The sequence below is a fragment of the Alligator mississippiensis genome, chromosome 6, assembly GCF_030867095.1.
Source record: "Alligator mississippiensis isolate rAllMis1 chromosome 6, rAllMis1, whole genome shotgun sequence".
In the NCBI taxonomy this organism is placed as follows: Eukaryota; Metazoa; Chordata; order Crocodylia; family Alligatoridae; genus Alligator; species Alligator mississippiensis.
In genome coordinates this window covers 70,320,767-70,342,850 of record NC_081829.1, presented here as the reverse complement: position 1 = coordinate 70,342,850, position 22,084 = coordinate 70,320,767, and the positions used below count along the sequence as shown (strand labels likewise).

The window sequence follows — 22,084 nt, the reverse complement described above, 5'->3', positions numbered from 1 at the left end:
TTTGTGATAATTGTAAATAGAAGTTTAAACAAAAGTTAATGCATATGTAATGAGAAATATTTGTGCCTACTAGTCTAAATTTTTTTACTACTTAAATACTTTTAACAAAATATTATTTTTTCTTCAACCAGCCTTCTGGAACTATTTATTTTTTGCTACTTATAGCTGTTTTCAAATTGTAATATAATGCTGAGAAAACCGTATTTGAGTTTAGCAAGTCTTTTTCAATAAAAATGAACATAAGAAGTGTATACTTTTCATTTTCAATTGTATATTTTTCTTTGTATTCATTATTTAACATACAATAAAATCCATGTAAGTTAATATGTTTATTTTATACAGTACTGGAAATGTACAGCAAACTTAAAGAACAGATGAAAGTAAAAAGGTGAGTTAATTTTCTTTGTGTAACAGAAAAATATTTTTAAAGAAGTACATTTATTTACTTGTTTTTACTTTTATGTCAATATTCATAAACGTTTGAACAGTTAGGCGATATCCAAAATAGTGTAATCTAGTACTTAATATTGTCTTTTCATTGTTACTTGTCTCTTTTTAAGTATGCCATTGTAAATGAATAGATGCTGCATGAAAATGAAAGCAATCTTTGGAATTTAATGATTGCCACTAAAAAGTAACCTTAAGTACTCATGAATTGAGATGGAAATAATTGTTGGATGCAGAGTATATTTAATTTTTTATTACTCTACAACAATTTAAGAAGCAAGGAACAATAAGGTCCTAGGGGAGTTCAGTAGAAATGGCAAAATGATGGCCTTTTCAGAATTCAGTACCCAGTTAATCTGTCTTGATGCATTTAAAACAATATATGATCTAAGGAGGAAAAAACACTGACTTTCTGTTTATCCTCCTTCTGTATATATAGGGGATCAATATAGGGTATCAATACTTTCTATTAATCTTTTGTTGCATCTGAGGTATTGTTGTAATATGTAAATATTTCCTTTAACTCTGTGAATGAAAAATAGAGGTATAAAAAACTCCAGACTTCATCAGTTTGATTTTTGCCTTTCTGTGTAGTGTGGGGCATGGCCCTCTACCTAGGATCTCTTGAGCATGTATTGACAAGATTTCATAAAAGCAGGATGTTGGCTGTCATGACAGGAGTTACAGGAGAGGAAATGTTACATGTTGCAAATCAAGAATTGTATTACAGAGGAATCAGCCTGTAGACATCATCCCTGGAGGATTTAAGAGGATGCCTCTCCAGCAGTCAGAGTAGACTCACATCTGCATGAAAATCTCATAGAACGCCAGAGAATTCAAGCTCAGTTCCAGGCTGTTCTTTAGGCTCCTCTCTTCTTAGATTCATAGATTCAGTACTTTTTCCTGCCATGACAGGGGGTCGGACTTGATGATTCATAGATTCATAGATGTTAGAGTCAGAAGGGACCTCAATAGATCATCGAGTTCGACCCCCTGCATATGCAGGAAAGAGTGCTAGGTCTAGATGACCCCATCTAGATGCTTATCTAACCTCCTCTTGAAGACCCCCAGGGTAGGGGAGAGCACCACCTCCCTTGGGAGCCCGTTCCAGACCTTGGCCACTCGAACTGTGAAGAAGTTCTTCCTAATGTCCAACCTAAATCTGCTCTCTGCTAGCTTATGGCCATTATTTCTTGCAACCCCCGGGGGCGCCTTGGTGAATAAATACTCACCAATTCCCTTCTGTGCCCCCATGATGAACTTATAGGCAGCCACAAGGTTGCCTCTCAACCTTCTCTTGCGGAGGCTGAAAAGGTCCAGTTTCTCTAGTCTCTCGTCATAGGGCTTGGTCTGCAGGCCCTTAACCATACGAGTGGCCCTTCTCTGGACCCTCTCCAGGTTATCCACATCCCTCTTGAATTGTGGCACCCAGAATTGCACACAGTACTCCAACTGCGGTCTGACCAGCGCTTGATAGAGGGGAAGTATCACCTCCTTGGACCTATTCGTCATGCATCTGCTGATGCACGATAAAGTGCCATTGGCTTTTTTGATGGCTTCGTCACACTGACAACTCATGTTCATCTTGGAGTCCACTAGGACGCCAAGATCCCTTTCCACTTCCGTGCCACCCAGCAGGTCATTCCCTAGGCTGTAGGTGTGCTGGACATTTTTCCTCTCTAGGTGCAGCATTTTGCATTTCTCCTTGTTGAACTGCATTCTGTTGTTTTCTGCCCACTTGTCTAACCTGTCCAGGTCTGCTTGCAGCTGTTCCCTGCCCTCCGGCGTGTCCACTTCTCCCCATAGCTTTGTGTCATCTGCAAACTTGGACAGAGTACATTTCACTCCCTCGTCCAAGTCGCTGATGAAGACATTAAAGAGTATCGGTCCAAGGAGCAAGGACCTCTCACATTACATATGCTGTAGTTACAGCCTTGGTTGTGGTTTTCATTTCCCTATGGAGGCACATAGAGGACAGGGACCGTGTGGAGGTTGCAGTTGATTCTAGTGTTAACTTGCTTGTGGCTTTACCAGAGAACAATAGTTGTATTCTAGCCACGTTCTTCTAAATAATACAGTTGTATTATTGCAGGAGCTTCCAGAATACCAGTATGATACATAAGGAAGGTCTGAGAAACTGACTTTCCAGCAGTTTGCTTTTTTTTTTTTTTTTTTTTACCATATAAATATAAAAAACCTTAAGACTGGTTTTCCTGGGCTTTGGCTGGGAGCACTTAGAAGTGTTAAAGATCTGCACTGTTGTGTATTATCGTCTTGATTGAAAAGATGAGGGTGGTGTTGATTCTTTAACAAATACAACATTTCCTTTAAATCTTCATTGGGTATTGATTTTAAATGTTAACAAATGTAAAACTGCGATTAGTCTTAGCAAAAAATCTTTTTTCCCCTCAATTGCTCAGATTTCAATCTTTTGGAATATCATTTTACTAGTGCTCCACTTGTCAAAGAATTTTACAGGATAAATGAGACTAGAATTTCTAATGAAGAAAATAAAACAGAAAAGCAGTATGGCAGTTTTTGTTTTCTAGGACAGAATCTTTTCAGGAGTTCTCCCTATATTATAAAGAAGCAGAACCTTTTTTCTTTCCCCTATGTTGGTTACCTTTTAAATTATTGGAAAGTTTGGGTCTGGAAGTTGTGTTGCTTTACATTAACAGATTGAAGTTCTGCTGTGCAGTCAAAAAAGGCATCTATTGATGACAACTTTTGGTTACTACCAACTCTAGCTGGAAATGAACTGATGACCTAGAGGTGAAAGGCTGTGTATCCCATGTAACTGTCTCCTGAGCCATGTGTAATGCAAGTTGACAAGAATTATAATTGTGAAGGAAAATAAATGAGGAGCCTGCTCTAAACAGACAAGATTGATTAGAGTAGTTTATGGAGGGGTTAGATCTTGGGTGAAGGGGCAAAAAAAAGAGGGGTGTTGGTTTCCCCAGTCTTCTGTCACCTACTGTGTATTTATAAATTTAGAAAGGCAGACAAAACTCTTTGGGCAGAGGTGATATCTTTTATTAGACCAACTAAATAGTTGCAAAAAAAAAATTCTTTGCAAGAACGAGCATTCTAATTTTTTTTTTTTTTCAAATTAAATAAGGTGATATAGTCTTCATGCTTTTTATAACCTGTAGCTTCTGGATGCCTTTCTACATCCGTAGATAAGTTTGCTGACTTGACTTTAGAAAATGTTATGGATGAACAACTCCAACCGGATTTGTTAGAGAAAAAGATATAAGAACACATAGGATGCGTCCCAGTGAGTACATATGTACAATTTGAGGCACCAGAAACCTCACATGGCACATGTGCATCTGTTCACTGCTCTGCTATTTTGCACCATGGCAGGTTTTTTTGACAATGAGATCCCAGCATCAAAAAAAACCTCCTTTAAAGAAAAAAGGTGCAGCGCATGTGGCAGTAGTGTGCACCACCAGAAACAGCCTGGCTGGCTAGAGCCATGCTCTGATTGCTGGTCAGGCTTTGATGGCCAACTTGGCATCGCTGCTGCCTTGCACGGACCCTGGGAAGCCCCTTGGCCCCACCTTCCCCTACTGCACATGGGTCATTTTGCCACGTGCTGGAGGGTGCGTGCTGGGGCGCGTCTTGGGACAAACAACGATGGCACAAATATGTGCTGCTGCTGTTTGTCCCATGGGAAATGCGCACCCCTGCGCGTGTGCACTTGTTGGGATGTGCCCATGTACAGTTATAATAAAAGTATATTTGAGTAAGTAAATTACTAAGGCGGTTGTTGGATCTTATTGAAGTCATTGTAATAAATATGGAGGAGGAAGACATTATCTTGTGTGTTAAAGTATTGCATTGGTTGATCTGGTTTCTTTTTCTGGCTGCCATAGATGTTTTGTGTGACAATGTGAAAGTCGTTCAGGACCAGATCCCTAAAGGCATTTAAGCACCTTAACTCCCACTAAGAACCTGGCCTGAACTCTTCCAACTTTTAAATAACGCAGATGTTGAGATTAGTTTGTTCAACAAGGATCTGAATTCTTAACTAACAGTTGCTGTAAGAATGTGGTCTATACCTGCAACACAAGGACAAGGTTGTCAGCTTTAAAACCTAAATTCTGAGAAAGCATCAGTTTTATTCTAATTTCCATTCATTCCACCGTACCACAAAGGCACACAGCACTGGCACTCACATTTGCAATATACTAATTAATTTGTCAAATTTAATGTTTATCTTTAATAATGACTTTGAGGATATGTTTGTTTATTTTGCACTTGAGGTAGCTCATCTCCTTTCTCCACCCCCCACAGTGTTCTTTAGATAGCTCAGGTCAAACTTTTTATTTCCATTAAGTCCCAAAGCAGGAGGGAAAGTAGCTGGCTTTACTGGTTAATATTTCTAGGTGAGCAGGTCTCAGCTTTTGTCCATTTTTTCTAGACAGCCTTGCTCACTGGCCTATGATTATGGTCCCCTAGCTCCCCAGGTGCAGGCTGGATTCTACCCCCTGTCTCTGATCCCCTGCTGCTTGGCTGTATGAAGCAATGCAGGGAGGCATGTACTGTAATTAACTTATGGTGAGGAAAGCTGGAGAGCAGGAGTCAGATACAAGCAAGTCTTGGCAAGAGGAAGAGAGGGAAAAATGTATTAAGAATCTTAGTTGTAGCAGCATTGAGGGTTACTTAGCAAAAGTACTGAGTTTCATTGGATATTAGAAAAAATATTCAAATTGTGGAGTCCACAGAGCCCTATTTGGGATGAGTAGAACAGTAAAAAAAAAAAATCCCAGCATACTGTTTTAGGCCCTCTGCCAGTTCAGATGAACACTGCTGCATCAGTTCACACTAGGCTCAAGATTATCTTTGCAAGAACATAAAATGTTATTTTAAAAATGGAACCAGAACTGCAGGAGCACAATTCAATGAAAATTAGTGAATTATACAGCAGATTCCATGCTGCAATATTACAGAACACAGGTTAGCAAACCACAAGGCAGATATGGCTTTGAGCATTTTAGATGGTTCAAGAGCAATCCAAGTATACTCACAATTATTATTAATTTTAAATTCCAAAGAAAATATAGTGATGGGCTATGGCTACATGAGACGCTACATTGCCATAGCAGCGCGCTATGGTGATGTAGCTTTGGCGGGCAAAAACGGTGATGCTGCATCTATGACTCTGTAGTGACCATGCTCCCTTGCTATAGCGCATTGCTATGATGACATGGTTAAAAATAACTGTGCACCGCCAACACAGCACAGTAATGGCTGTTACTGTGCCATCATTTACTACTTCCTAAAGGCCTATGATTATAAAGGAAGTACTAAATGATGGCACAGTAACAACAACACTGTAAAGGCATGTGTAGATGCGCCCATTCAGTCTTTTTGGAAAAGTAGTTCTCAAAATTGATAAGCTGCTAGTTTCTCAGGATTAATTTTTCACAAGAGGGGAGGATTCAAAAAGTTGAACTCCTGCCACAAAAATAATTATACTTGGCATGGCCAAAGAATAAAGGTGGAATAAACATGAGGACTAAGGTGTAAGGAAAAGCCGTTCACCAAAGAATACAAATAAGTTTGAGAGCTGTATCTTTTTAAGGGAAGGGATCTTAGATTATGGTTAAATAATAGATAAGAAGTATCAAAGTGGACTGAAAATAGGATGTTCATTGGCCATTTGTACTTTGTTTTGCTCTTGCACTGCTTCAGAAGTTCAGGGCCTGTGAAGAATATATTTAACAGCTGGAAAAGGTGGAAGTCCTACAGAGAAATATGCATAAAATTGAAATCCCTATTGCAGCTACACTTGTGTGTTGTTTTCATTGCACTTTTAAAGGAAATATATTAAATATACAGATCTTAAAGCTCTGTGGTTAACTACAGGGATTCGCTCACTTCACTAAGGCTGCTGTCAAGATGGTAGCTATAAAGGATATGTGCAGGGTAAGGGTCTTATCACACTTTTTAAAAGTATGGTCCTTCCTACTTTATGTTTGTATTTTGCTTGGTTTCATGCTAATTTTTTATCTTAATTTTTAAAAAATTTACAGCTGTACTCAGGTCTTATAGCTCTTTTTATTGGCATTTTTGGGGTATCAAACTTTTCATTTTTAAATGAAACACCTTGAGTATGTAATTCATTTTGGAGCATCTTGAGTGTGTAATTCATTTTGTGTTAGACTCTACTGTTAATTAGTGCTTGCTATTTATTCTGTGGGCAATTCATTGCTTTGCTCACTCTTTAGGAACATACTGCTTATTTAAATTGTTAGATTTTTGTATCCCAAAGGAAAGAAAGGGCGTAGTAGTACCAGGTATGGTTTTAAGTTGGTTTCTCTGTTAGATACTATTTCAAAATTTGAGTCAAGCTTTCTGAAAGTGCTAACAAAGAGAAGGAAAGAAAACAAAGTACTGTCATCACAAAACAAGACAAACAAACAAAAAACCCCCCAAGATAAAAAAACAGAGATGGATTGTGGCGGAGCACAGGGTGGTTGTAGGATTTCAGGTGGCAAAGGCTGTGGGGGGAGCCACAGGATCACCAGTGTGACGGGCAGTGAGGGTACAGACCACGCTAACCTGGCCTTCATATCATCAGCTGGACTGTTGGCTAGAGGGGACAGAGGGACCAAGACCAGCCTGGGAGTACCTGGATGGGATGTGGCAGGCTTTTTTTTTTTTCATTTTAAAACTCTGGGACATGGCAGGAGGTGTTGCCTGTCACAGGCAAAGAGGGGCTTGTTTTCTTTGAGGTGAGCCTCATTTGCTCTCTGTTTAGGATAGGGTTAGAAGAACTGCTAACTGAATAGTCTTTTCAAGTGCACTTAGGTATATTTGCCATCACTTCACTTGGAGATTGGTTTTCCATTGTATCCTGGTTTCCTTTCCACTGGGAAGACTTGTAACACTGTTGAGCTGGTGGGGCAGGCATGTCCCGTTCTTCCTCCAGGGTCAGGGTGTCCTCTGGCTCTGCAGCCTTCTCTTTTACCTTTGTCTACCTCCTCTGGCCTATCTGCCTTTTCAGGCAGATGTATATCATACTTCATGACAAGACTGTGTACCATGTGAAGAATATCCTGTTAACCTCTCTGGAGCTGTACAGTCATGTCCTGCCAGAGACACCAACACTGCATCTTGAGGATGCCAAGGACACTTTCCAACCTGTTGTAATGCTTCTCTGACTTAATGGGAGCTGAGGAATCATGCTTGATGAGGGGTAACCTAAGTCACTTGTAGCCAGTGTGTAGTTGGGAAACTGGTGCATGGCTGGCACGTCAGAAAACATAAGAGAAGCATGGGATTCCAGTGCTTGGTCCACTTGTGTCTGACATATTTAAATTCTGTGTTGAAATACAAACATTGATTGGTAAAGTAAAAGTCATGCTGGTACTTTGCACAATAAATTTTTAATTAGAGAAGGGAAATAATTATATTGTAATTCTTTACCCATAAAGGGATTGTCTCATTGTAAATTTGCAGCATAATTTAATGCAGCAGTTATCTGGATCCCTGTCTATGCCTTCTTTGATAATACTTCCCTTTACAATTTTAAATAAAAAAAAAGTAAAGCTATATCAATGATCATTCTGTTCCCTTCAACTGACTTGTCCTTTCAGTGACAATGTGCTGGGTTTCTTTAGGTCAGTGGTCTCCAACCTTTTTAAGTCAGAGATCACTTTTGTAATTTAAAAGGAACCCAAGATCTAACCCCCCCCCCTTCCCCGCCCCCCACCCAGCAGGTAAGTCTGTGGAGAGGGAAGTGGGGGGGGGTGCAGATCGAGGCAGAGGGAGAAAAAATTATTTGGGGGCATGCCCCTCCAGCAGGTAAGTCTGTGGGGGAAGGGGCAGAGGGAGGGTAAAGGGCCATGGGGCAGGACAGATTGAGGCCCCAGCCCTGGCCCCACTCCCTCTCTCACCGCTAAGGTCTTGCCGGTGAGGGAGGGAGCAGGACTGGATCAGGGGCAGGTCCTGTACAGCTGGGGTAGGGTGGGATGGGACAGAGCCACAAGTGGCTCATCCAGTGGTCATGGTGGTGGTGGGGCACATAGCCTGGGAGGGCATGGGTAGGTGCCCGGAATTGCACGGGGTGTGGTGGGCTGCAGTTGCTGGCTAGGGCCGGGCTGTTCCTGGCAGAGGCTGGGGCTACACTGTAGTTGGGCTGGGCGGTGGTGGCGGTGACGCTGGGAGCAGGGCTATGGAGGGCTGCAGCCACCCAAAAATTTGCTGTAGGCCCCCCAGCCCTCTCCCAGTGCTTCCGCCACCTGGCCCAACCGCAGCACGGCCCCGGCCTCTGCTGGGAACAGCCCAGCGCCACCTCCCAGTCCCAGCCAACAGCTTTAGCCTGCCCTCTACATGCAGATGTAGGGCACATGGGTCCCATACCTTCGTGGGGCAGGGGAAAAGGGCTGGGAGGTGGTGCCAGGCTGTTCCCGGAAGAGGCTGGTACTGTGTTGTGGTTGGGCTGGGTTATGGCAGTGCTGGGAGTGGGTTGGGGTGCTACAGCAAATTTTTGGGTGGCTGCAGCCCCACTCCCAGCACCGCCACCACTTAACTCGATCACAGCACAGCCCCAGCCTTTGCCAGGAACAGCCCGGCCACAGCTGGCAGCTGCAGCCTGCCCCACTCCACACAATTCTGGATGCACGCACCCCCCTATACCCTCCCGGGCTGCCTGCCCCCCCCTCCCCACGGCTTTGTCCTGCCCCACCCCCCAGCTGTGCACATAGCAGCATGGGCCCCTCCCTCCCTCCCCCCCCGCCCCGCCCCGCCCCTGGAAGAGCCACCCAGGCTTGATCCTCCCACCACCCACCCGGCTGGGACCCCACTTACCAGGCTGCTTCTGCATTCTGTCCCTCACCACAGGGGCCTCAATCTGGCCTCTGCCCCTTCCCTTCCCCCACCAACTGACCTGCTGATCGACTACAAGAGGCTCCGGGATCCACCAGTCGATCCCAATCACTTGGTTGGTGACCATTGCTTTAGGTCTTTTTTGATTTCCAAGAGATCCAGGAGAGTGAATTTTCTGTTATGCGAAGGAATTTGATTTGATTGCTTTAATTATCTGAGTTTGGCAGGGTACAAATAGCAAAGAATATTTTCTTTCCATTGATTCTTCTTATGAGACTATACAGCATTCCTCCCTGACTAGGAGCACAAAATGTCAGAGAAAATTATTATTTTTTCCCCTCTTTATAGTTTCTTGATTCCTGTTCTCTGGACTGTTAAGATTTTGTATTGAAATTTTAAGATTTTTTTTATATACCGTCTCTTGGATTCCCAGCAGTAGCCTTTAGGAGATGGCAGCAGTTAACTGTCTTAAATATTAGGTCATAGGGCTCCATGACAGATTATCTTGAAGTAATATGTGAAAGAAAAGCACTTCTCCTTCACTAGTGACTTTGGATTCTATCTTCTTACTCAATCTGCCATTTTTCCTGTTTTGTCATTTTAACTTGATTTTAAGTAGTTTGAGTTTTTGCTGCATGTTTGTTATTAGTGGTCTAAATTTGACTGTCAGCGATAAATATCTTTCTTGATATCCTCTATGTCATTTTTAATGTAGTTTACTGCTTTATTCACAAAAACAATTTGCTAAGAATAGAGACTTATGTTTTTTTAATTTCTTGTAAAAATGTATATGGTATAGCTTCAGGGTTTTTTCAGATGAGTCCCTCTACTCTGTCTGGGGTTTGGACTCTGTGTAAAGAGTCTATTTGATATTCATAGATCCATAGATTCATAGATGTTAGGGTCGGAAGGGACCTCAATAGATCATCGAGTCCGACCCCCTGCATAGGCAGGAAAGAGTGCTGGGTCTAGATGACTCCAGCTAGATGCCTATCTAACCTCCTCTTGAAGACCCCCAGGGTAGGGGAGAGCACCACCTCCCTTGGGAGCCCATTCCAGACCTTGGCCACTCTAACTGTGAAGAAGTCCTTCCTAATGTCTAGTCTAAATCTGCTCTCTGCTAGCTTGTGGCCATTATTTCTTGTAACCCCCAGGGGCGCCCTGGTGACTAAAACCTCACCAATTCCCTTCTGTGCCCCCGTGATGAACTTATAGGCAGCCACAAGGTTTCCTCTCAACCTTCTCTTGCGGAGACTGAAGAGGTCCAGGTGCCCTAGTCTCCTCATAGGGCTTGGCCTGCAAACCTTTAACCATACGAGTGGCCTTTCTCTGGACCCTCTCCAGGTTATCCACATCCCTCTTGAAGTGCAGTGCCCAAAATTGCACGCACTATTCCAGCTGCGGTCTTACCAGCGCCCGATAGAGGGGAAGTATCACCTCCTTGGTTCTGTTCGTCATGCATCTGCTGATGCACGATAAAGTGCCATTAGCTTTTCTGATGACTTTGTCACACTGACGACTCATGTTCATCTTGGAGTCCACTAGGACTCCAAGATCCCTTTCCACTTCCGTGCCACCAAGCAGGTCATTTCCTAGGCAGTAGGTATGCTGGACATTTTTCCTTCCTAGGTGCAGCACTTTTCATTTCTCCTTGTTGAATTGCATTCTGTTGTTTTCTGCCCATATGTCCAACCTGTCCAGGTCTGCTTGTAGTTGTTCCCTGCCCTCCAGCGTGTCCACTTCTCCCCACAGTTTTGTGTCATCCACAGACTTGGACAGAGTACACTTCACTCCCTTGTCCAAGTCGCTGATGAAGACATTGAAGAGTATCGGTCCAAGGAGCGAGCCCTGCGGGACCCCACTGCCCACACCCTTCCAGGTCGATACCGACCCATCCACTACGACTCTTTGGGTGCGACCCTCTAGCCAATTCGCCACCCACCGGACTGTGTAGCCATCCAAGTCACAGCCTCTTAACTTGTTCACCAGTATGGGTTGGGATACCGTATCGAAGGCCTTCCTGAAGTCTAATTAAACAACATCTACCCCTACTCCTGCGTCCAGGTGTTTTGTAACCTGGTCATAAAAAGACACTAGATTAGTCAGGCATAATCTACCTGCTACGAACCCGTGCTGGTTTCCCCTCAGCATAATTTTTCTTGCCGGGCTCTCGCAAATGTGAGCCTTGATAATTTTTTCAAAGACTTTGCCAAGGATGGAGGTGAGACTGAGTGGCCTATAGTTGCCTGGGTCCTCCTTCCTCCCCTTGTTGAAAATGGGGACCACATTGGCCCTTTTCCAGTCCTCCAGGACCTGGCCCGTGTGCCATGAGTGTTCAAATATTCCTGCCAGTGGCTGTGCAGTGATGTCGGCCAGTGCCTTTAGTACCCTCGGATGGAGCTCATCCGGGCTTGCCGACTTAAACGCATCCAGTTCCTCCAAGTGCCTCTGCACCATCTCAAGTTCTACGCTTGGTAGTCTGGCGCCTTGCTGCTGCCTCTCTACAACCCCAGTGAGAGACTTGTCTTGCCCCTCACTTAGGAACACTGAGGCAAAGAACTCATTGAGGAGTTCAGCCTTGTCCCCCCTGTCCATCACCAATTGCTTCTGCCCATTTAGTAGGGGTCCTATTCCCCCCTGGGCCTTCCTTTTACTCCCTATATATCTAAAAAACAATTTTTTGTTATCCTTCACTTGGGATGCCATCCTCAGCTCCATGGTAGCTTTGGCCTGTCTAACTGCCTCCCTTCAAGCATGAGCAGAGGAGGTATACTCCTCTTTAGTAATCTCTCCCCGTTTCCACTTCTTATATGCTCCCCTTTTTGCCTGTAAGCTGCTCTGGATTTCTCTGGTCGGCCAAGGAAGCCTCTTGGCCCCTTTCCCCCTTTTTCCCCACATGGGGATCGTCTCCCTCTGTGCCTGAAGGATCATTTCCTTGGAGTAGGCTAATAAATTCTGATGTCAAGTAGTAGTTCTTTTCCCTTATTTTTTTCTCATGAGGATCAAATAAATGAAGGTGGTACATTTATGGTCTTGATGAGAGAATTTATCATCATTCTGCTGTTTTATCACATTTACATTTTTAGGTCACTATAACATCAAAACTTAGTAAACCTGCTTTCAGAAGAGTTACTTAGAGTAATTACAAATTACTTCATAAACCTTACATAAGAATATTTGGAAAGTGTTCCTTAACTTATGTAAATAGCTTATTTAAATAGTAGTCTTCAGTTCATGCATGTCATTTTATTTGTTGAGAAGTATTTACATTGTTGGCAAATGTTCATGATAAAGTTTCCATTGTCAGATTACACATAGTATTTTCTAGACAAAAATGCAAATAATATGCAGAATTTTGCAGATTGAGTGCTGATCTGCAGGGTGACCTTTAAATAAAAAGGAATTCAGTGCTTGATCAGAATAGATGTTAAAAGGGCAAGGTCCTGAGTTCCATATCTATTATAAATAAGGGTCTCCAGAATGGATTTTAAATAGAATATGCTAATTTTGATCTTAGAGACAGCAGTAAAAAACTTGCAGATGAGGTAATGGTGCTCTGATAAGCTTATCTGTGTAATTAAAAAAAGGAAAACAAACCTCTTTGTTTGCTGTCTCCTGAAAGCAATTGTATCTTGGGCAGAGTTTTTTCCTATCCTTTAACTATATGGAATTGTTATGTTAGAAATGTCTTGATTTAAGGGATTTTTATAAATTAAGCCATAACTCATGGTAGAAATATTAACAGTGCAGGTTGGTTTGCTTATGAAAGTGATAAAATCAACTTAAGTCATGTTTTTGTCTGAAGGTGCTTAACCTATTATTGTTTAGAAAATAACATCTAAAACTACTGTAATTGGGGAAAAAAAAAGTACATTTAAAACAACTTTGCGTATGTTCAGGTTTCCCTGTCTAATCAATTAACCATTTTTTATTGTTTGCATGGGACATATACAGAGAAAAAGGAGCCAAATCTACAATTGAAACGCCAGAATTTTAAAGTTGAGCTAAAGACATTACTCGGCATTTTTGATTGGATAAAGGTTGGGTTCAGATAGCACACATTTTCTGAGCTAAAACTTGATTAATATTTCTAGACAAGACAAATCCTACAAGGCCTCTGGCTCCTTATTCTTGCATTACAGAAGTCAGAATTTGGCCCAAAACAAATATATATTTAAAAATATATTTTAAAAGGCTTCCTAGCTGAATGTTTGGCAGTGTTATTGTTTAAAGAAAAACTTATTATACATGCCATGTATGGCAGGCTTTCTCATAGTTATGTTTCCTGTGTCTGAAGTCCTGCTGGACCAAGATTTTAAGCAGTTTGTGGTGCTTTTAAGTCTTCATCTCTTTTGCTTTATTTCAAGTTTTGCTGCCAATTCTAGATTCTGTTATTTAGGTGGTTAAGTTTTTTTTTGTGGGGTAAATTTTTTAAAAGCAACTAAGTCCTATTTTCAGATATTTAAGTCCCTCTCAAAAATGTAGCTTTGGCTCATAAGTCATATGGATACTTGTGAAATTTTACCTGTAGTGCCACAGATTTGCATATAGATAACGTAGAGGGAACTTGATGGCTTATGTGAGCAAAAATAATAAAGTATACATGCAAAAAATTAATAAAATATGTTCAAAATTTATTTTTAAACTTCTTACAGGTATTATTCTGCTTTAAAAACAATGGAACAGCTAGAAAATATATACCTTCCTAGAGTTAGTCAATATCGCTTTTGCCAGATAATGATAGATAACCTCCCAAAACTGCGTGAGGAAATTAAAGAAATTTCCATGTCTGATCTTAAGGACTTTTTGGAGAGCATTCGAAAGCATTCTGACAAAATTGGAGAAACTGCAATGAAGCAGGTAAGCATAAGCATACTTTTCTTCTTCTGATAAATAATTGTACTAAGACAAACACAGTGTCAGTGTAATTTCTAAGCAATAAGACTCAAAGTAGAACCCAAGGAAAGGAATTACTGGCTCTTCAGACTCCTTGTCCTGGTGCTAGATATTTTGGCCACCCTGTGAAGATTCATAACACCTAAAATACTTTTGAAGTTGGGGAGGAAAGATGGCTACCTTGGCTCTTCTTTAAAGTACTACTGATGCTGGGAGAAGACTGAAGATTGCTGGCATACCCTTGAGAAGGCATGGTGCTGGGGAGAAGACTAGTGGAAGAGTTGGCTGTCCCAACTCAGAGTGTTCTGTACTGCAGCAAAGTGGTGGTAGTGGGTAAGCTATAAACCGCATAGTCATTGTTAAAGTTATAGTTAAAATTCAGTTTGGAGATAGGAAAAGCTTGGTCTTGTTTTTTCCAGCTGTCTTGCTCATCTATATATTAAGCTCCTTAATTTTCTTCTTTTGACTTTGAAAAGCAAAATTCTTTATTGTAATTGAAGTATGGTGTTATGGATGAAGTTTGATTACAAGATTGTATTGAGCTACCAAAAATAATAAAGTAATAAAATATGTTCTAGACTTCCATATATGATACTACTCAGTTAAGCTAAGCAAAAATGATGTTTTATTGGATACAACTAACAAATAGTTGACTTCTGCCTTACAACTGAAATATATTCAAATATTGATTCTTTATATGTTGTATATGATTAGTGACATACTCCCAGAATAATTTACGATTATTCCTGCCTTTAAAATGACATTTTAAAGTTTAGAGGAAAATATAGTGAAGTACGCTTTTAAGGTCATTTGTAAGTTCAAGTTGACTGAAGACATAATCTTCAGTATTTACATGTTATATATGTCTTAGAGTCGCAGGATATTTGCTTGGTAAAATAATAATATCCCAACTAAATATTATGCCATAATCTGCCTTTAAATTATAGTATAGTATTATAACACTCTTAGTATTACTGATGAATTTTGCATTACCTATCTTTTGCTATTAAATAACTTGTTGAAACAGGCACAGCAGCAGAAAACCTTTAATACTGCTCTTCAGAAACAGAATAATGTTGGCTATGGGAGGAATATGCACACAATGAATGTTAGAGTTCCAGAATCCAAGAGTGAAATTCCATCTAAGCGAACCTTTGAGGAAGATGATGAACATGAAGAAGAGGTAATTTAGTGTTAAGTTAGTTTTACCTTGGTTAAAGTGAAATTTGCAGCTATAATTGAATATTTCTCAATTCTCCTAGACAAGCCTTTGGGCCTGCAATAAATTCTGCTTGGAATTCTGACATCAGTAGCTATGTGTAGGAGCAGGGGGGTATCTTCAAGGAATAGCTTGCCAAAGGAGGGTCTTAAAGTCCAAATACAGACAGTCAAAAAGCCTGAGGCTGAATCAATTCAGTCTTTACAGGTTAGTCTAAGCTGCAGGGATTAAACTGAGAAACAGCTGGGCAGACATTTACTTTTGATTAAGAAAGTGCAGCCACATACCTGCAGTGGCTCAGGCCAGAAGCTAGGGAGGGGGAAGAGGGCAGAGCATGTAGCCAGCATGGGCTGTGTGTTTGCTTCCTATTTTCACTGCCCCCAAGGTCTCTGGGATTTGTAGTCCAGAATCACAGCCTCAGGACTCTACAGGGTTGCTCATCACTTCCTCTTCCTGCTTCCAGGTGCCTCTGGGATTTGTAGCCACAGTCGCAGCAAGCAGTAAGTTTTTAGCAGGGCAGGGCAGCTCTGTAGTAAGGGGAAAGGAAGTTTAACCCTCCCCCCTCGCTCCTTGGCCCCAGACCCCAGCCAGAGTTTGCCTGGGGGGGTAGTCCCTGCTTACCTCCCCCCCTCCCAAAACCTGTTCTCTGCTGGAGCAGACAGCACATCCCAGCCCAGGGCTGGAAAGCATGCTGGGATGCTGGGGGTCTGATTTAACTTGAACCAGGAAGGGGTTCTGGGACAGAAGTTTCATAAACCAGTTTGACCCAAATAAGTCTGATACTACATTCAGCCAGGTGGTTTAAACCAGTTTCTGATGACTTAAAGCAATTTATGTGTAACTTGTTTACTTCTGTCTCTAGCCCTTAAGAAATAAACCAAGATATTAATCGTGCTGCATCAGGTCTATGGACATTATTGTGAATGTAATTTGTAACTCTTCAGGAATTGAATCAGAATTATACTCAGATACTTATCTGAATTTCCTAGCACATGAATATATTCTGATCCTGTGGCAGCCAGCATTCTTTTAATCTTAACTTGTCTGACACTGTTTCATCTACCATGCACTTCTTATTCATGAGCTGTATAACCAAACTACTTATGAGAACTACAAGGCACCTCCATATGCCAGCATCTAATGACCTCACTGTCAAATCTTGATCTCAGAAATAGGTTTCAAACTGAAGGGCCATGCACGTTTCACTACTCTACTATACTATATATGCCTCCTTGTGGAAAATGATGGTATCATTTAAATTCTCTGCTCACATTTCTTATCTAACAAAGGGGCAGTTCTCAAAATAGTAAGAAAAGTTATTCACCTTGAACTGAAGTTATCAGGGCATAGTGGCTTTTCTAGTTCTATCCTCCTCTCATTTTTCAAAACATTTTAGTAGTTTCAGAACTAACTAATAAAATGAGAGTTGTTGTAATAACAGTCTCTTTTTCAATGCTTTGCTACAAATATATGAATCAATAAGGTGATGCTTATGTTGCGCCAGTGTTCACTGCTTTCAGAATACACCCATGAGTTTGAGTTAGAGGTAGTATATACCCACTGTGGACCTACAGAGGCAATGTTCTTAGAAGCAAATTCTCTGGACATGTCTACACCCTACGGAACATAGCGTCTTGTGTAGATGCGCCCTCTGAGTACCTTCCTGTATGGCCAGTTGACTTTAAAATGAGGACTGTTCCTAATAATAAGACATCATATTTATATCCGCTTTAGGGTAAGTTTTGTTCATAATGTAATGAGTTATGAGACCTTTTTTTTTTCTTCTACAGGTTTTAACGGCTCATGATCTTGTAGATTTTTCTCCTGTTTATAGATGTTTGCACATCTATTCAGTTTTGGTATGTATTGCTCTGATGTAAAATCAAGAATAGTTATTTTTTTTCAAGTTTTAATCTACTTTTCCTTAACTTTCATACCTTACCAGTTCCCAGAGACCCAAACACATGAGTGAACACATTTAATCTGAATCATGCACAACTGTACTGAATGTATTAGATTTAGGACTGATATTCAGTATAGAACTATGTCATACAGTAATGACCTATCTAGTAATGGTAGCAACTAGTAGGATTTAATAGCATATTTATTTTTTAAGATAGGTGAGTTATGTATCAAATCATCAAGAGGTATGATCATTAAAACTGCCACTTCAGTACATTTCAGCAGACTTTCTTAATACCTAAATGTTTGAAAATAAATATATAGTGAATTGCAAACATATTTATCCTGGAATGTGGGGATCTTCTATTCTGGTGGGTTGATAAGCAAATGTCAAAAATTAAGAGAGCTTCTATTAGACTGATAAGAGTTTTACACTAGGATCCACTGCAAAAGCATGACTGACCATTTCAGCTGCTGTCAGCGAGCAAGGAATGATGAGCTATGCATAGGGTCAAAGTAATAGAACCTTTCAGAGCTTTAAATTGAAGATTCATAAGAACTGATTTTTACTTTCCACATTTATCTGTTTCAGTAACTTTTGTACTCAGGTTTTACATGTAAAATCATTTTTAGAAATGTCCCCCCCCCAATTGCTAGTTCTGCAAACTCAGCCTGGACTCTGGCAGTCAGTCCTCTGAATTCTTTCCTTCTCAAGTTGTCAATAATAGAAGTTCAGCAGGCCTAATTAATCTCTGTCACACCTGTGCTACCCCCACTGTCTTCAGAGTATGCTTTTCCGAAACCTGCCTGTGTAGTTTTTCCTTCCCTTACTGCCTACCCTGGGTTTGCACAGATATACATGATTGTAACTTACAAATCTGTTGCGGATGCACTAGAAGAAATAGAATTCAGTTCCATGCATCAGCTGTATTGCTTTTGCAGAGCTAATAGAAATAAAAAGAAATAAAATCTTGATCTTGTCGTAGAGTCAGGAAATTAAATGCATAAAATGAAGACAGCTTCATTCTGTCAGCCAGTAGTTTTGGATGGTTGCAGTAAGGGTAGCAATAAACCCTCTGGGCACCACATAGGGAGAGAGGTGGGAGTGTATCTGTGGGTGACTACTTAGTGGGTGGGGCATTACAGCCTGATTTATTAATGAGTCTTCTTCCTAGCACTCTTCTTGCAGTACAGACATGAGATCTCTTATTTCTTACCATGACACACCAGTCTCTAATCCTTGTGCAGGTCTAATTTACCTGAGGGCAAATAGCTAATCAGGCACTTGTGCCTGTACAGCACAGGACTCCATACTTTGAAATAAAAACTTTAAAGAAGGAATTCAAATATCAGCTGTGTTGTAGAACACTGCAGCTTATCCTGAGGGACTGCTTCAATTTATTCTCACTATAAAATTGTATTACATCAGTTGTTATTCTCTCTCAGTGGAGAGAAAGTGGGAATAGAAAGAGGAGAAAAGGCTGATTGACAGAATGTTTGTAAGAGGCTTAAATTGCCCTTATTCTTGGGCTTCATCTCTCATTAATGCATAACTCTTGTTTTAATAACCACCTCTCTGGCATGAACTGCCATGTCAGCATTACAACTCAACACCTCTACTTCTAGTGGAGATGTAATCCTTATCTACCTTCAGACTCCTTACAAAGGGATGATGCTCTCTTGAGAGATCCATCATCTGAATTCAAATTAGGGAGGTATTTGAAGATTATTCACTGTTCAAGATGGCATAGGAGGTGTTAGGTTCTAAATATGCCTTGGTACCATTTGTTACCCTATCCTTTATAATTCTTTTATCCTTTATAATGGAGTTCCTGGGGCCCTTGTTGGAAACACATTTCTCATGCACCATCTCATGGAGAGAATGACCCAGAAGCAGACTACTCCACCTTAAATACTTACTCCTGAGATTTGGTGTCTTGAGGAACCATTTGAAGACAATGTATAATCCATGGGGAAGGATATTCACAAATAAATGGTCATTGCCTCCTTGTTTCCAGGAAAGGTGGCAACTGTGAGAGCTTCCAGGAACTGTGAAAGAATGTGACTCAAATCACTCCAGATCCTGCTGAGGATGCCCAAGAAGCTCTTCTTAAGCCATTACATGTTTTGCACATGTCCATGTTGGGAATTCATTTAAGTCTGTAATGCTGAACAGATGGATGAGAGAAGTTCTATAAGTGGTTGCACAATTCAGTTGCAGCCACTTTCCGTGTCTATTTTAGGGATCTATCTCAAAAGAGGCTGCTCCTTCCTGGAGTGGACTTGCGTTTCTCTCACACAGCTATAGAAAACATTCCTCTGAAACGCAGGAAAAGAGATTTTTTTAACTTCAACTGTTGTTTGATACCAGACACCTTCATTCATTATATAAAATTTAGAATGGTCACTTCAGCTTCTGTGATGAATTCACTTGATTTATAAGACTGGTCCATGGCTCTTGACCTTCAGGATGCTTGTTTTCATGTTGTCATACATCCAGTGACAAAATGCATCTATGATGTCTGGTAGGTCAAAACTATTATCAGTATAGTATTGACCTTTTCTTTTGACCTTTCCAGTGTAGCAGAGGTGTTTATGAAGGTTTCAGCAGTGATAGCCACATACAAAAGAAAATCAGGAATAATAGGTAACCTGTGCAGCTAGGGATGGCCAGAGAGGGCAGTGGAAAACAAAGATTTATTTATTGATTCTCAATGTATAGAAATGTTTATTACAAAAATACATTAATATAATTACATAGTATAACAATTAGTAATTACTGTAGAGGACCATTTGATTACATTCTTCAAATACTTGAAGGGCAATTATAAAGAGGATGGAGATAATCTTTTCTCTGTGGCTGAAGGGGACAGGACTTGGAGCAATGGCCTCAGACTGCAGCAGGGGAAATCATGGTGGTGGTCAGGTATTGGAACAGGTTGCCTAGAGGAGTTTTGGAATCTCCATCCCAGGAAATTTCCAAGTGCAGATTAGACAGACACTTGGCTGGGATGGATTAGTCAGGGATGATCCTGCCTTAAGCAGGGGGCTGGACTAGATGACCTAATGAGGTCCCTTCCAGCCCTACTTTCCTATGATCTTATATATCAAGACAACTGTTTTATGGACAACATGGTTTGTGGATGTTTTTCAGAATTAGAAGTAGAGAAGCTGTGTGGTTTGGTGGTTCTCCAGTTTGAGTCTCTGGCTCATGTTCTCTTCATTAACCACTTGTAGAATCCTTTTTTAAATGTTTTTGCTGAGAGGATGAAAGATTGCCCTGCTTCTACCAAGAGGTTAAATTGATTTGGGGATGTATGAGATTATTAGGAGTTGGCCAACTCGCATTTTATTAGAACAGACAATATTAGAACCAGTAGTACTTGCGGTTTTGGCCCAAATGAATGGCACAGGCCCAGCCAATGGGCTATTTGCTGTCTCCTCCTAGCCCTATGTGCCAGGATTGGGCCTTGGGGCCCTGTGCTCCTGGACCCAGCTCTGGGGCCCTCACTATCCCCTCCCACTCCTTTGTGCTGCGTTTGGTTCCCTGGGGTCCTGTGCCACCTCTGCTTGGCCCCATGTGCTGGGATTGGGCCTCACACTGCCCTGTGTGCCTATGTCCAAGAGTCTCCCCATAGGTCTGTGGGGAGCCCCGTGGGCAAGATGATAAAGTGCTGGGGGCCAGATCAGGCCTATGGGCCAAGGGTTGAGCACCCTTGCTTGACACCAATGCACATCCAGCCTCAGCTGCTTCTCCAAGAAAATATTCGCATTATTACCTGTCAGACTCCCACCTTTACTAGGTGCTGTATGCTGGTGGAAACATCCAAGTGGACTCTGCTTTTGGCACAGCAGTCTGCCAAAACATGTTTAGACAAGTTTTCACTCGCTCCCTCATTTAGATAACAGCTTGGGTATCATAAACTGTGGAATATACATATGAACAAATGCTCATAGAAGAAAGAAAAGTTATTGACCTTGCAATGACTAGAATCCTTTGAGATGAATTATCCATATGTATATTTCATAATCTTCCCTCCTTCCCCTCTGGTTTGGAATTCCTATTGTAAATTTGGAGCTTGCAGTGGAAAAGGGAGCTGAGTAGTAACAATTGGTTCTGTATTATTCTTTAATATGTTTGGTACTGGACTGTGAGGGGGTGTTCACTGTTTGCTTGGGGCCAACTGCTTGGCTAAAAGTCTCAAGTCTTGATTTTATGGGACATATTTACACCAATAATAGATTGGCCTCTCTCACAGGAGAGTTCTCCTGTGAGAAACAGGAGGGCCACTCTCTCTCCAATCTCTCAGTCCTGATCCTCAAGGGAAACTTACACAACACTTCCCAGAGACGAGCCTATGAGCTCCATTTCATCAACCTCCTGGATACTAGAGATCATGGATTAAACACAGACATTGGATTTTTGATACATTATAATCTGCCTGGCAACTGACTCCCCAGCCCAGCCCCTGGCTTCTTTACTTTTCATTCCATCCAGGAAGAGCACACACCAACTGCTGAAACTTCCTTAGCCTGACGAAGGGTTTTTGAACCCGAAAGCTTGCTTAATAACTATTCTCCAACCATTTGGGTTGGTCTAATAAAAGATATCAAATTCACCCAAGGAACCTTGTCTGCCTATGTCCTTAGACCAACATGGCTACAACCTAAACCCCTGCAAAGTTCTGTGGAAGCATAAAATAAGCAGAAGAGTGATTTGAATCAGGAATAGATTATGAGCAAGATTCCAATAATTTATCGTTCATCAGAAATTCATACCAA

The 22,084-nt window shown here is 41.3% G+C and overlaps 1 protein-coding gene across 6 annotated transcripts in view; it reads left to right on the top strand.

Annotated features, from left to right (window-relative positions):
* Positions 1–22,084, top strand: part of EXOC6 (exocyst complex component 6) — a 161,383-nt gene that overhangs the window by 25,647 nt on the left and 113,652 nt on the right. For all 6 annotated transcript variants that reach the window (XM_059729979.1, XM_019484236.2, XM_059729978.1 and 3 more), the window contains exons 5-8: positions 343–388; positions 13,941–14,145; positions 15,209–15,364; positions 17,191–17,259. In XM_059729979.1, coding sequence (XP_059585962.1) covers positions 343–388; positions 13,941–14,145; positions 15,209–15,364; positions 17,191–17,259 — 476 coding nt within the window. The remainder of the gene's footprint in view (positions 1–342; positions 389–13,940; positions 14,146–15,208; positions 15,365–17,190; positions 17,260–22,084) is intronic.